At 37.0% G+C, this 16,301-nt stretch overlaps 2 protein-coding genes across 2 annotated transcripts in view; one reads left to right on the plus strand and one right to left on the minus strand.

Moving 5' to 3' along the window:
- Positions 1-230: 230 nt before the first annotated feature.
- kif2a (kinesin family member 2a) lies at positions 231-13,346 on the plus strand. The gene is made up of 20 exons (XM_060882213.1): positions 231-440; positions 3,101-3,195; positions 3,962-4,084; positions 4,293-4,347; positions 4,438-4,560; positions 4,893-4,993; positions 5,324-5,419; positions 5,566-5,620; positions 5,905-6,067; positions 6,152-6,242; positions 6,424-6,487; positions 6,605-6,696; positions 6,863-7,005; positions 7,147-7,351; positions 7,496-7,606; positions 7,713-7,780; positions 9,026-9,176; positions 9,368-9,469; positions 9,726-9,861; positions 10,421-13,346. Exons 1-20 carry the CDS (start codon positions 380-382, stop codon positions 10,504-10,506), a joined length of 2,121 nt encoding a protein of 706 aa, XP_060738196.1. The 5' UTR covers positions 231-379; the 3' UTR covers positions 10,507-13,346.
- dimt1l (DIM1 dimethyladenosine transferase 1-like (S. cerevisiae)) overlaps positions 12,200-16,301 on the minus strand; it is a 4,841-nt gene continuing 739 nt past the window's right edge. Inside the window, exons 3-12 of the mRNA XM_060882215.1 lie at positions 15,561-15,647; positions 15,414-15,475; positions 15,221-15,314; positions 15,063-15,112; positions 14,778-14,901; positions 14,123-14,215; positions 12,932-12,996; positions 12,778-12,841; positions 12,512-12,618; positions 12,200-12,402 (exon numbers count right to left, since the gene is read on the minus strand). Coding sequence (XP_060738198.1) covers positions 12,360-12,402; positions 12,512-12,618; positions 12,778-12,841; positions 12,932-12,996; positions 14,123-14,215; positions 14,778-14,901; positions 15,063-15,112; positions 15,221-15,314; positions 15,414-15,475; positions 15,561-15,647 — 789 coding nt within the window. The 3' untranslated portion in view covers positions 12,200-12,359. The remainder of the gene's footprint in view (positions 12,403-12,511; positions 12,619-12,777; positions 12,842-12,931; positions 12,997-14,122; positions 14,216-14,777; positions 14,902-15,062; positions 15,113-15,220; positions 15,315-15,413; positions 15,476-15,560; positions 15,648-16,301) is intronic.

The following is a 16,301-nucleotide window of genomic DNA, read 5'->3' on the forward strand; positions in this document are numbered from 1 at the left end:
ATACATTTTTTGTCTAAAAAAAAAAGTGTGGTTTGTGCATCTTTTTCTGCAGCAGTTCAGTACAGTGCAACACAGTTCAGTTCAGTACAATTCAGTACCACACAGTTCAGTTCCGTACAATTTCAGTACAGTGCAACACAGTTCAGTTCTGTACAATTCAGTACAATTTCAGTACAGTGCAACACAGTTCAGTACCCACCCCACAACAAGCATAGCGTCACCTAAGTTGACGCGCATGCGCACTGGCACTTTGCCTCTTTTATTCCTGCCGCTGGCCGTCTTCCCGCGTTCGGGCAACACGGAACAAATGTGAACATTTCAAACAAAAACACCGGTTAATTTCTCGCGCTCTCTCGCTCGCCCCCGTCCTCCAGGAACCATGGCGGTAAACTTCGGCAGAATTGTCGTGGGGATATATGTGGAGATAAAACGGAGTGACGGTGAGTTTATTAGTTAAGGTAATTGTTAAGCTATGTAGTGTAACTAGCTTTTTACCGTTTAGTCATACTTTGCTTCGCTAAGCTAGCAATGGCTAAGATTAATGCTAGTAATGCTAGCATTAGCAACCCGGCAAACCTTTTTAGTGAACTACTGTACTGACACTTTTTTAGGTAGCCAATGCAGTGCATCCCTGTTGCTGTGGTAGCTAAGCTAACGACCTACATACCTAGCGCAGTAAACACAGCAACGGTTGCTAAGCTAAAATGAGCTAAGCTAACTAGCCGGTCCGTTTACTTGTAGTCAAGTCGACCTGGCGTTAAAAAAAGGCATAACGTGTGTATGTATATATATATAATAGGTAGAGAAACTTTTCCCTATAAGAACTCGACGAATAAGATAATTAACACCGTTAAATTTCTGATTGCCAGCGTTAATAATTTAGCACAAAAAACTAAAGCTTGCTTGGTTCTGTTACTAAGCTCTGTCTAGCAAGAGCTTCCTGTCAGTGGTTAGGCGTTAACTAGCGAGACAGCTAGTAATCCGTGTAACCTGGTGTGCAGTTTCTTTTCACAAATATATTGCTCTTTTAAATGTTGGTCACAATACAGCATTTTTTTTTTTATCGATTTAGTCTGATGGATGACAATCACTGAAGTTCATCTGTGGGTGTTTTAATAAGCGGAAACAGACATGTAGTAATTACTCTAGTTTTAGTTCCAGTTATTCTGGGTGTGTTAAGCAAAGCAATGCATGATTCAGATCAGTAACAGCCTTTGGTTAATTCATTACAATCTGTTTACCATATAGTATTATTGTCAACTAGATATCAACCCCTTTGATCAAGAATAATTCATGAACACAAGTAGGCAAAATGGTGTCCTTGTCAGTTTAGGTACATTCTCACTCAATTTAGATACATTCTCACTCTAACTCCATTTAAGATTCAGCCACTGAAACGCCCTCATGAATTAAGATTAAGACATTTCTCATTGTATACCGTCCCTTTCTTAAATTTATTGTCCACCCTACTGGTTTAATTTACATTATCATCTACCTTAAAAAGATTCATCTACCATGAAAGATCATGGCATCAACAAAGATGTCTCTTAAAGATTAACCATGTTTAGAGTTTGCTGCTCCAAACAGTGAAACCTTAACATATGTTAGATTTAGAAAAATGAACACTCTGCAAATCATGTTGCATGATGACAGAATTTCTGTAGTTTTGGATGCAATGAAATAAGGGTATATGAGCGATATTTATAATACTCTGCAGCTCTGACAGTAGTGCCAGCTGTTCTGAATTCAGTTAACATGTTTATCTAAGTCTGCTAGTTCCACTAGATGTAACTTTTATAGAGGTCATTTATGAGGTCACTAGGTCTTTGCATTGAAACAGTATGTTTTCCACCACTGGAAAGTCTTCAGGTTATTTTCTATTTTCTCTGGAACAAATTTATTGCCTCTGAATGAATTTTCTCAAATTTCCGGTAACAGCGTGCCATGTTGCATTTTATTTTTTGCAGATTAAAAAAGTGGAGTAGCACCAGATTTTCATGTTGTTCTTTGGTTAATAAACTATACATAGTTTGGCCAATAACAGATATCCCATTAACTGGTGCAGAGAAAGTATTATTATTATTATTATTATTATTATTTTTGCAGGGTTGATATAGGAGTATTTGTGACTCATGCAAAGAAGGTTTTTGCAAAAGGATGTGTTTGCACCTCACATGTGGTGTTCCTTGGATAGGCTCTTGATGAATGAATGATCATATCACAATAGACAGTTATTGCATGTATTGCAATTTTTCATGAGGTTTATCGTTTTAACAAAAAGACGGCAATATGGAGATTTTGGCATCAGTTTGGTTGGAGTAAAATGGAGGTGTTCAATGTAATGCAACTATCGATCTAATGATCTCTGATTTTTTCAGTGAACCGTCAGGCAGTTTGTTGTGATGCAGATATTATAGGCATGGTGTGCAGTCATAGATTATTCTCGTTAATGTTATAGTAACATTAATCCCTGTTTTTCCTATCCGAGAGATTCTTTTTCTGAAAGAAAGAACGTTCTTATCAGAATAAACATCATTTAAGTTAATGAATTTTTTTTAGAAAATTAATGAATGACGTGTGTTGTTCACTGAGGACGTGCCCTTTAAAATGAACAAATGCTAACAAGACAAGTGCAGCTTGAGAGACTTAAGTCTTACAGGAGTGATCACACTGTAAACACTAGAAAAAGCATACTATTGGCATATGAATTTATACAACATTTTTAGGAAAGTTGTAGTTATGTGGTGTAAGCATCTTGTACCTCATAAATTATCTAGTTGTTAGCAATTGTACTACTAGGTGATCAATCTGACTGATGCCTTTTCAAGGCATTGTGGAAACTGTTAGTATACTGTTATTGCTGCTATTAAATAATTGCACAGATTGGGTGAGATGGCGTTAAATAATAGATAACAGACATTACCATTTCCTCTGTTTAGTTCACTGAATCATAACAGTAGTGACTAGTACAGCTTCTGAAATTACCTGGAAACAGGAGCTGTGTAGATTTTATTTTTTATTTAAGATCAGACTTGGCTTTCTCTCTATAAGATTTGAAAGACATACATATGTCAATGTTAATATATATATTTTTTTGCAGGGCGAATACATCAGGCCATGGTAACATCTTTAAATGAAGATAACGAAAGTGTTACTGTGGAGTGGATTGAAAATGGAGACACAAAAGGAAAAGAGGTAAGCCTGAAGGTCTTTTGTAAGCTTATAACTCTCAGCGATGTATGGGAGAACAGTGCCAGTGTTCAGAGGCAAGATAAGGGCAGCAAGCTGCACTGCACAAAAGTGGGCATTGTGCTCGGTAAGCATTGATGCCATTTTCTTCTATACAATAAACTGAAACTTGAAACTCTGTGGAAATTAAACTTTTACAGTTTTATAAAGAAAGACTTTATGATTTGAAGCTGCCAAAAATCAGCTTAAAAATTCTGACTTCAATATAAAGTACTTATTTACTTTTTTGTAATAAGTGAAGTCTTAGTAATAGAGCCGACAAAGTGGTACTTTATTAAGATTACAGCTTCTGACAAAAATAATCCTAGTATTTACTTTCATATGGTACATACCATCTGTTAAGCCTTCCCTGGTTTTGAAAGCATGATTTTTTTATTTTTTATTTTTAAACTTTAGACATGAGGAGATCAGTCAAGTGGGAATGTATATTTTTACATTTATTAAATTTAATATATACAGTTTATTAAAGCTTGGTGAGAAGGTAAAATCACATTGTGCATTTTACAGTGAAGAGGGGAAGCCTGAAGTACATGTCAACATGAAACCACTAGTTCTTCCTAATTTGTTCCACATATTGTCTTTCAACAAAGCCAACATTAAACTCACTTGAAAGCAGTCATGAATGTATTTTTCCTAGGACATTAACATGCGCAAATATATAACATTTGACGTTTTAAAACTCTGATTGAATGTGTTTATTCTTTTCGAACAGATTGATCTAGAAAGTATATTTTCACTAAACCCAGATGTTGCTCCCGAAGAGGAGATCTCTCTGAGCCCTGTAACACCACCTCCTCCCACACCTACTTCTATGAAGGTCAACAAGATCCCCAAGGTTTGTACAAACCATCCAAATTCAGCATAAAGATATAAGACCTATCTTTAATATTTGCCATTATATCTCTTTCTAATAAAGATGCAAACCAAATGCATTCACTTGCGTTCTTCCCAAAGGGTAATGTTCACAGATCAGGAGATATAGTTTGCTCCTTATATTTTAGTATAAAAAACTTTTTGCAATCCTAACTGAAATTGCTGTGCAGAATCGAAGGACTATTGCTCCTGGAAGAGCTGAGATTCCACCCAGAGACAATAAAGGTAAGACTGGCTCGTGGCTCTCAATTGTAGTAGTATATTAATTGTTACAAGTAAAACAGATGCGTGTGTGTGCATGTGCTGCGCTGTCAGTTGTATCAACACGGGCGCGTCCTGGCCAGCAGCAACCAGAGTCAGCCCTCCCTCCACCTGCTCAGCTACCAGCCCAACCTGCACAGACCCAAACACAGCAGAGCCAACAACAGCAGCAGAATGGTAATCACACACCTTTGATTAAAATAGCACTCTATTCTTGATGCATAGTAATGGCTTCCAGTGGAGTGGATCTTACTGTAGCTTCAAATTAGTTTTTTTAATGTTTCTGTTCTGGCTACAAGGTGGCCTAGGGGGCATTTTTACGCATTTATTTCTCTAAACATACATTTTTGCAGCTTTTCTAAACATAAACATTTTAAGCTCTACAAAGCAATATATATGGGCAATATAGGCAGAGGGACAGAGAGAAGAGGAAAAGATCCTTTTACAAAGGAAGTGAATGACGCTATTGTGTAGTCATTATCGTCTGACTGAATTGTCATGTTTGGCAGCGAGGAGGAAGTCCAACTGTGTAAAGGAGGTGGAGAAACTGCAAGAGAAGAGAGAGAGGCGGCGATTGCAGCAGCAAGAGCTGAGGGAAAAGAGAGCCCAGGTCAGTGTCCTTGACACTGTAATCCTGTAATCACAGTACTGTTTTGGTTATTGTTTTTTGTCTTGATGTAGATGTCTGAATATTAAATTCAGCCAAATTTAGTCTGTGCTCACATGCTAAATTTACTAATACTAATATTAGTACTAATAGTTATTTTTTTTTACTTTTAATAACTTTAATATTGTATCTGCTTTCATAACTAAGTTTGCATTTTAATATGATTAAAAGAGCTGGTCTTATTTTAAGAGCAAATGTTCTTTAGTTTCTATAATTATAACTTGTCTCATTTTAATGACTTGCCGTGTGATTAATGATCTATTTGTTTTGAAGGAGGTGGACACTACAGTCCCCAATTATGAAATAATGCAGATGATCAGAGACTTTAGGGCAAGCCTAGATTACAGACCACTAACCACAGCTGATTTAGTGAGTATGAGCCAAAGTACTTTATATATTATTTTTCCATGGATGCCTGATATTTTGTAAAAGTTTTGTGTGATATTTAAGAAGATTTTTAAAATAAACCTATGGTGCTGTAGCTGTAACACTAAAGAGGCGTGTATTGTGGACAGATTGAAGAACACAGAATATGCGTTTGTGTGAGGAAGCGTCCTCTTAACAAAAAAGGTACAGACCTTTTGTTTATTTTCTTGCATATGTAACTTGTATTGCATATCTAACATACGAATGCTGAATTTTTAATGTTTGCATAATATGCCTTGTAATCTCTTACAAGGATTAACTTCAGCAGCCACTGTAGGTTGAAAGGAATTGAACCCATTCTGGACACAACAAATATGCATTTTGATTCCCTTTAATATGAATATGTAACCAAAATCTAGTTAAGTAATCATTGAGTGTGTTTGTGGTGAACTGTGGTGTTAAAAGAACATGTTACTCCTGTGTTTCAGAGCTCACTGCAAAGGAGCTAGATGTTATCACCATCCCCAGTAAAGATGTTGTCATGGTCCATGAGCCTAAGCAGAAAGTGGACCTCACCCGATACCTAGAGAATCAAACCTTTCGCTTCGATTATGCCTTTGATGACAGTACATCAAATGAAATGGTTTACAGGTTTGTCTTAATTATAATCCTCTATTGAGGAGAGCTTGTTGTTTTATGTGGTGGAAAATTAAATTAAGAAGTGCTACTGTGTAGGTTTACAGCAAGACCTTTGGTGGAAACCATCTTTGAGAGAGGAATGGCTACATGCTTTGCGTACGGTCAAACTGGAAGTGGAAAAACACACGTGAGATCTCTTTCCTTCTCCCCCAAATCTCATCTCTCTCTCCTTTTAAACGTGTATTATATGAATAGACAAATTATATGAATAGTTTTTCAGGTATTTCATTTTTGGTTAAGTCCTAATTGAAGTGCATATTAAAACTTCCTGCAGGCTGAAGTTCACATTGATGTCTTTGGTTTTTCAGACAATGGGTGGAGATTTTTCAGGAAAGAACCAGGATTGTTCAAAAGGAATCTATGCTTTAGCTGGTAAATATTTTTAAGAATGTGCAGTTTTAGCGTTTTTTTTTTTTTTGGAAGAAAGTACATTTTTAATAGTTTCAGAATAAAGATTCTTTAAAAAATTCTTTCTCTTACTCCATGCAGCTCGTGATGTTTTTCTTATGTTGAAGAAACCTAACTACAAGAAATTGGATCTTCAAGTCTACGCAACCTTCTTTGAAATTTACAGTGGAAAGGCAAGTAACTGAAACAAAGCAATTGTGTGGTGGTTACAAAAGGTTATTGGATGTGGAATATCATCAAAGTGATTAGCATTCAAAGAGTCTCTTTTTTTAGTACATATATTGTGTACCTTATCCGGCTCAGGTTGCTTACTTTTGTAGATTTTGGTGCTTTGCCCAGGTGTTTGACTTGCTGAACCGTAAAGCAAAGTTGCGCGTACTGGAGGATGGCAAACAGCAGGTTCAGGTTGTTGGGCTGCAGGAGAGTGAGGTCAGGTGTACTGAAGATGTTCTCAAGCTCATTGAGGTTGGAAACAGCTGCAGGTAATTAAATATCACTGTGAAATGCTCTGATGTAATAAATATGATGTGTGTTTTATATTATTTATATATATATTACATACATACACATTGTGTTCCTTATTTACTATAATCATAAGAACTTTTTCACGTCTCGATCCTCAGAACGTCAGGACAGACTTCTGCCAACGCTCACTCGTCCCGCAGCCATGCTGTCTTTCAGATCATTCTGCGAAGGAAGAGTAAGATGCATGGCAAGTTTTCACTGATTGACCTGGCAGGGAATGAGCGTGGTGCTGATACGTCCAGTGCTGACCGGCAAACACGACTTGAAGGAGCAGAGATCAACAAGAGCCTACTTGCACTGAAGGTGCGGTAAATCTCTATTTGTGAAATCATTTCTTTTGATTCCATCAATTATGAATGATTTATACATTGTGTTTCCTGGTATTTAATAGTAAATTTCAAGGATTGAAATACATCCAAAATTTTCTGGTGTCTTGTCTCTGTCAAGGAGTGCATTCGAGCCCTGGGGCGGAACAAGCCGCACACACCGTTCAGAGCCAGCAAACTTACACAAGTCCTCAGAGACTCCTTCATCGGAGAGAACTCGCGGACATGCATGGTGAATAGCCAGTGATTGTTTTACACATTTTTATTTTAAAAGAACCACAACCCTGTTTTTTTTATTGCAAGTGAGCCCTGGTTTATGATTTGTGTTTTCTGATCAGATTGCCACCATCTCTCCAGGAATGGCTTCATGTGAGAACACACTGAATACACTGCGATATGCCAACAGGTAAAAATGAAATCTCTTTGGTTGTCTGTATTTATTGGGTTTGATATATATTTTATTTATTTATGAAATGCAACAAAACAAACTTACATATAGTTTATAGTTGTTACATATATAAATAATGCAATGTTTATTAGTGATATATATTTTGTGTGCACGGCAAACATTGTTGTCCTGATTCTTCCTCTTACTGCTATCTCTCTCTCTCTTTACTTGTCTTTCTTGCTTATTCCTTTCTTGCTTCAGAGTAAAGGAGTTTGGGATTAGTCCCTCAGATATCCCATTTTCTCAGGGAGGAAGTCGCTCTGGGCTCTCTCCCACTTGCGAGTATGAGCAAGATTACTTATCCCGCTTTCCATCTGCTTTAACAGCAGATACACTGTTAAACCTTGTTTGCATCTACTTGGCTGAATTTGACCCATGATGCATGAGAAGAAGCTTACACAATCATGCTTAGTCATATGCATATAGATAACATGCACGGCCTCCCATTAGAGTATATACAAATGCTGCTTCTGTCTCATCTCGAGTGGTGTGCTTGGTGAATATTTTTCATCAGTCTCCCACCTATTTATCTGCTTTCATTTCACTTTATAACCCTGGGCATGTGTGCTGTGCCTTTCTTGTGTGCATTAATGAAGGATCAAATTTAATGACACCATTAGCAGTAAGGTGAGTAATGGGAACCTCTAGGCACCTTGGGCTTGATTTGATTTCAGATCAGTGAGCCACACTACAATTACAAAATTGTTTATCTCAGAACAATATCATCTCAGATTTCTAGAGCCATTTTTCTAGTACTACCATGCTATCATACCTTTTAACGTGTTATTAGTCATTAGGCTCTGTGAATTAATTTGGAACACATTTTACCTTTTTGAATACTATTCAGATATTTATTGTACTTACTGTAAGCATTCAAGAGCAAAGGACATGAAATATTAAAATGTACAATAATACTGTGTACTACTATATCAGTGGGATGTGGTAGCCTAGTGGATAAGGTGTTGGACTACTGATTTGGAAGGTTGTGAGTTCGAATCCCAGGTCTACTAAGCTGCCACTGCTGGGCCCCCTGAGCAAGGCCCTTAACCCTAATTGCTCAGTTGTTTAAAATGTAAGTTGCTCTGGATAAGGGACTCAAACCAAATGCTGAAAAACAGTAACACATTGTCAGTGCAACCCCTTTTATTCTTTACTGGTGTTATTCAAAGATAAATTTGAGCATGCTCTCTCCTGTTCACATAGAGTGAAGGAGCTGACCGTAGACCCGAACACAATGGCCGAAGGAGTCCGACCCAACATCAACGCCATCAACCAGTTGGACATCATGGAGGAGGAGTGGGAGCTAAGCAGCTCCCCTCAGAGAGATGACCTTAAGCTGCTCTGTGAACAGAATGTATGAAATAGACTAAAGCCTTCTTAGTCAGAAAGCATTGAAACTTTAGATGCATATCTTTAGCAGTTTTAGATATAACAATGTGTATTATCTAAACCCAAAGATGAAGTTTTGTTTTTGTGAGTCTGGATGCTATCGGTAATTTTAAGAAAAGGAGGTATGTTTTAAAGACTTGTCTGATGTTTTCTTAGGAAGAGGAAGTGTCTCCTCAGCTCTTTACCTTTCATGAGGTGGTGTCCCAGCTAGTGGAGATGGAGGAGCAGGTACTGGAGGACCACCGAGCAGTGTTTCAGGTGACACATCAGTTTATCCTGCAGGCTAAATTTGGTTTTTAAAATTAATATTTCTCTGTAGTGTGATATTTGTTGGGTTATAAAAAAAAAATCTTGAAATTTAGTAAAATATTTACTTAGTATCTGACCATGATTTGCTGATGGTTTACACATAGGGACAATATAAGTGTTGTTTAACTGGTTATTTTAAGTAGGTTTTTTCTTTTTCTTTTTCACCAATTCATGTGTCTATTGGTGGGTGTGCTTTTGTGTCCAGGAGTCAATTAGGTGGCTGGAGGATGAAAAGGTTCTGCTAGAGATGACCGAGGAGGTGGATTATGACGTAGACACCTACTCCTCCCAGCTGGAGCAAATACTCGACCAAAAGATTGATGTCCTGATTGAGCTCAGAGGTAGCCCTCATCCTGAAATCTTCAGAATCTTTTAGATTTTTGCTTAAAATGATTACTGAGTAAATAGCTAAAGCCACAGGGAACCTAAATCTGTGACTACTTTAATTAAGATGATCTTGGTCTTGTGGGCACACATACCATTGAGAGTAGATAGTTGTATGTAGTATGTGTAACTTAATAATGATATTTAGTTTGTAAATGGAAGGCAGACAGTTTTTTCTGTATAAATGTGGTTTACCAGACTTTCTGTTAATCTTGGTTAATCTCAAGCACATCAGGTACCTGGGCGGGGGGGACTATCAGATGTCATTTACGCATGATTATTAGAATATTAGCTTCACAACCAGACACTTTTTTAGATCGGTTTGGTCAGTGAATTCAACTGTTTTCATATATTTTTATAATGGTTTTGTCTACTATGTTCCTTACGGCTTTAACTAGTGAGCACATTTCCGTTATTTAAAAATAAACGTTTTAATGCGATCCACATTTCCTATTATGAATTAATAATAATAATAATAATAATGAGTGTGATAATGTGTACTCTTTCATTTGATAGATAAAGTGAGGTCGTTTCGCTCAGCCCTGCAGGACGAGGAACAAGCCAGTAAGCAGATCAATCCCAAGAGGCCACGAGCTCTGTAGACTTGGAACTAAGGTCACAGGCATAAGCATGATGGCTAGACACTTGGCAGAGTTCAGCAAATACCAAAATAACCATAATGTGTGTCTGTGCTACACAACCTGCTAGTGTCCAGCAGAGTTACTCAGAATTTGAATGTCTTTCTTTGGCCAACATGTGAAATATTCAAAACCTTAGATTATTACATTGACGTACTGCACTGCTTTAAGTGGACTGCTGATCTTCAAGGAATGTCCGGTAAAAGCTGCAATTGTACCCATCTACTAATGAAACCTCTCACACAAAATTACACTGAATATCATTTTGAAGATCAGCATGTGCCTTAAGACAGCTGTACAAGCACAGCCGTTCATGTAAGCGAGTGGGATTTGTTTTTTGTTAGAAAATTGATGGAGTGATCTTTGCAGTAGATTACATTTCTTTGTGTTTGTATTTATTTACTTTTTTAAAGTTTAGTTAAATGGCTGTTAACTACGTTGTCCATGTTTTAGGGTCTTTACCACCACCTTTATTTGAAGCTTATCTAAACTGAATGCATGTGCTTTTAATAACCTGTTCCCCATTCTGTTACCAGCATGGCAGACCAAGGCCCATCTGCACTTTATATAACCCTGTTTCTCTAGGAGTTGGACCTCCCACTGAAGTTGTATTACTCTATTATCTCTATTTGAGGGGTCTGTAATGTTCATTTAGTTTGTTTCAGTTATACTGTTCAACATAAATTGTATAAATTAATGATCTCAATGAGGTTGCTGCTGCTCTGGGGTGTGAGTAGAGCTGTATTTTGTCAATAATAATTCATTTTGTCATTTCTGGTTTTACTAGGGCATTGTTCTCGTACTCATTTTTTTACTCTGTGCTGTGGCTCTTTTTGGCCAGCTGTAGAATGGTTCATTGTATATTAACTCCATCTTGGCTGGTATCTGGAAAACACGTTGCTCAAAACACCCCATTTATATACTTTTAGAAAAAAAATGCTATAATCAGACATATAGAACAAACCATTTCACTACAGCTGATCTTTTCACTGTTATCACTAAACTCTGGAGGGTAAATGTTATATTACAATTTGACACGAGTGTTATGTTTGAAGAGTTCGCAGTATAACTCCAGCCTTGAGCCTCAGGAAAGTGGGACAGTGCAGGGAGATATCACCCAACTTCACTTGAGCCAGGCAATAGGGAGACAACTTTAGAAGCAGGTAGTTGGAGTGACAAATACTTGTATACAGAAGAGATTGCTTCATTGAAAGCAAGACTCTTATATTTGGTATCAAAAATTCTAACTAAAATGACAAACTTTTCATTGATTTATTGTATCTAAGAAAGAAAACAGCAACATTAGCCAGTATTTTAAACTAGAACTAATGGTACACATCATATGTACCAGTACATATTAGTACAGGTACTGAGAATTTGATGGTACTGACCAAATGCTGACAGTCATTAAAATATTTATGTATAGGATATTCCTATAAAGCATATATCACTCTTACAAACGCATAGGGTTTAATTTCTACAAGGTGGCTTTACCACAGGAACGGTACCAACAGTCCTATTGCAGCCTGCTAAAAGAAAACGCTTGGGATTATTTAAGAAGTGTAAAGGTTTCATATGCCAGCTTTCCTCTTTTATGGAGGCAACAGAGGTGTACTAACCTCTTTACAACTGGATTTTATTATTAGTTTTTTTTCCCCACACATTTCTCAAATAGGCTTAAGTGAAAAATATGGTGTTATTGAACATTTTCGCATAATAATATAGCACCTTGAGATTAACATCTAAATAAAAGGCACACTATAATTAAAATGTGATATCAATATGAATATACAGTCCAGACATCCTGTATTTGCGCTTCATGAAAAGTGGATCCCAGCAGAGTTGAACGCATGAAGTAATCTGAGGATGAGAAAGTAACAAGAACCAATTTAAAGCAGAGGAATGTAATTATTTGGTACATCAAGATTAGCTGCAGTGAAACACGTATTTGCAAAGTATATTCACGTACACCATGAAGTCATCTATGTCCATCGATCTTGCCCGTTTTTCACTAAACCCAGCTTCCTGTAGAACGCCCTCAATTTTCTGGATAATGCTGAAGTCCTCTGGTACTTCCTATTAATATACGATTTGAATGGCCAACAATCAAATTGACAAACAAAAAAAAACAAACACGTGCCAAAATACATCAAAAGCACCACAGTACAAACAAGCAATTTTACATAATCTACGATGAAGAATTTTCTGATATAGAGGGAGTGACTGTTTACTTACTATGTTGTGCATGGAGCAGTGAATTCTGTAGTTCTTCTCCAAAAGCTGCTCAACAGCAGTAGACCTTGGGTTGGGAAACAATACAAGATATAGAGCTAAAGGCACAACTGATAGCTGATGGATGTCAAATCGTTAAACTGAAATAAATACTTACTTGAAGGCTGCGTTCAGAGTTTTGTTCTTTCTTACAAACGCAATTCTGACAAGACCGTCCCATTCCTACAGGTAAAGATAATTTAACATTTTACTAAATAATACATAGAATTTAAAATTCATATTCGGTGTTAAACAGTGAGATGCACCAACTCGATGAATAGAGTGTGTTGTAAAACAATCCTGGTGCAAGTGAATCTGAAGTGATTGTGTGAGATTGTACTGAATGTTCGGAGATGAGAATGTTTACACCAATCCTTTACGTGTGGAGGTTTTACTTATATTGGGAGTTGTTGTCTTTTACAATTAGAGCAAAAGAACCTGTTTACATGGGGAAAAAAAATATTCTGTAGCTCTATAAACTGTGAGCAACTGGAACATTTGCTTCGTTATAATAAAATACATCAGGCCTGCCACATGTGTGTCTGCTCATTTCTGAAGTCAAATATATTTATAAAGACTGTTGGCTGTAGGAATTATTTCATTCTTTATTGTAAATGACTAAGATTGTTTGTATATTCAGATGAATAGTGGGAGTAACTGGCATTCTACTGTCCGAAATGGCACATATTTGCACACGCCATTCTTCTGGTGTGGGTTCATGCCAGTATTCTTTCTTATAATACAGCACTGATCAGGGGTCAGTAGCTCCCTTCTTGTGAAGAATCTGTGTCTTGTTAGCAGCAAAACGGCATATCGTCGCTGTCGGGCGGAAACCTCGTACGTCCAAATTTTGTCAATTTCATATTTTTTCACATATCGATGCTATTGGTCAGTCCCCACGTGGGTCTGTTATTTTTACAAGTTATTAACCAATCTAAAGTCTTGAAAATAGCTTGAGCGCAAATCTCATAACTACATTGGACACTTCAACTGTCCACCTCTTCGACACTCCACGGGAGAGCTTCGCTTCATATTTCTCCTCAAGAAGAGTCGCAACGAATCAACACGTCTTCTGAGGTAAATGTCTTCAAAACACTGGGCTCAAAGAAAAAAAATCTTGACCCCCGCTAGTTCTGGTGTTCGTCTGAGGACAGGAATTTAGCGCAAGACAATCCACTGCAGCGCGGACTAAACCCTGTGCATTGCAGATAAGGTACGGCGTTCTTTTAATTTCCTGAAAAATAACGGTTTTGGAGATACAAGGATTCCGCCCGACAGCGACGATATGTAAATAAAAAGGTAAACAAACCTGAAAATTGATGGGTGGTGGTGGATTTTTTGGCTCTATCCTGACCACACTAGATTCCACTTTAGGAGGAGGTCTGAAATTGTTTTTTCCAACCTGAAATAAGAAAGTGGTGTCATGTGACCTTTCTGTTCACAGGCTGCATTATATCAGTACAGAATGAAAGGAAGTGCTGTTAACAACCCTCAAATTACTTTCCAGTAACAGCATGACCTAAAGTGTTTTATTCTTTTTATACCAAAAAATTATTGTAGAGTATGTTTCATCCATTTATAGTTACATTTCTTCACTGAACAGTCTCTATTTTTCAAAAAGAATCTACAAAGTCTTCCCTCTTTACAACCTAACCTATAATAACCCTATAGTGGGAATTACAGTCGGTACTGCTGATACAGAAATTTACCTCCTGGCCAATCAAATTCACTAATTCAGCAACATTGTGGAATAAAAACAGCTTAAATCTATATGAACAGGTAAATAAGATCAGGGTCTTGAATCTGAAATAATTACCCCAGCAAACAAATTATGGAAATAAAATCTTTTCGAATGTACATTTAAATAGCAGGAGGACATCCAATGTTATGACAGATTTTCTCTTTATTTTGGTTATATAAAGGCTTGTAATCTTTGGCCAGTGTGAGCTGTGGAGATGCCTAACCTTCATGAGGTGGTCCACTCTTGCCAGTAGTTGTGTGTTGATTGATAGTCTGCAGTAGAGTTTATCTCCAGGCTTCGCCACCAACCGCATAGCAAACTCTCTCTGGAACATCAGCACTGCACATCTGTCACACACAGACACACACACCAAATTGACTACTCCAAAGTGCTGAAAGTGATTAGAAAACATGTAAGTTATGATAACCATAAAGTTCTTAGTTAGGTGCTTAGTGAAAAGATGGGTAACGTTTTGAGAACTCGACAGATTTGACTATAAACTTCATACCTGAAGAAAGGTCTGTGAAGAAGTAGCTTGAAGACAAATGGTGATGATATCTGCAAAATAAGTAATACTGAAGTTGTAAAAGGAAGAAAAAAAAGGAATCTTAAAGAACTTCTCTCATATTAAATTAACAAAAAAGAAATACATTTATGGATTGTTACCTGATAGGGTAAATTTGCTACACACACATCAAAAAATGGCAGTTCAGTCTTCAAAACGTCACCAACCAAAATCTGTAACTTTGTCTGCATCGGCCTGTAAAAAGTTCATGCACGGTTTAAGAATGGATTATTAAGCCCCAAGAAAAGCCAATCAAATAATACAAATAGTGCTCAATTAATCTCAATCACTCACGTGCACTGCACTCGTTTCTGAAGTTCAGCTACAAGCCTCGTGTCCAGCTCACATGCGACTACCTTTAAATGACAGGAAATATATGGTACATTATGTTCTTGTTCAGGATCAGGACATTAAATACAAAAACTTTTAAAGCATAGCTACTTTTTTGGCCTTTTCCAGAAGTTTTACGGTCATGTTTCCAGTTCCAGGACCGACCTCCAGGACCACATCTGTAGGTCTCAAGGCTGCCTGATGGTATACAATCAATAAACAATATTAAACATAAACATGTTCAATATAAACAGACATTTACTGACATTATTAACCATAAAAAAAAATCTTCTTTTAATAGTACCATAGGTGACAGATGATTAAGGGAAGCTAGAAATAAGTGCTACTTCAATACACCAATAAAGAAGGTTCATCCTTTGACCTTCAGAACCCTAGATATTTATTGTATAACCAACCACTATGTTCCTGAAGGCAATGCCATTAGATGATAAAGATGATGATGATTAGAATTTGGTGTGTAACAATCTTCATATATTCAAATTTATTTGTATAGCGCTTTTTACAATTGACATTGTCTCAAAGCAGCTTTACAGAACATAAACATAGAACAAAATGTTATTATAAAGAATCATTTAAAGATTAATATTATACAAAAATTAAGATTAATGTTAGATATATTTAAAATGTGTTTGTATTTATCCCCAGTGAGCAAGTCTGAGAGGTGACTCAGGTGACTGTGGGGAGGAACAACTCCCTTTAATGGTAAAGGAAGAAACCTTGAGAGGAACCAGACTCAAAGGGGAACCTCATCCTCATATGGGTGACACTGGAGGGTGTGATTATAAATATACAGTCTGATAAATGTATTGACGAGGAGATTGTTGCACTCAA

Source organism: Tachysurus vachellii, chromosome 11 (genome assembly GCF_030014155.1).
Source record: "Tachysurus vachellii isolate PV-2020 chromosome 11, HZAU_Pvac_v1, whole genome shotgun sequence".
NCBI lineage: Eukaryota > Metazoa > Chordata > Actinopteri > Siluriformes > Bagridae > Tachysurus > Tachysurus vachellii.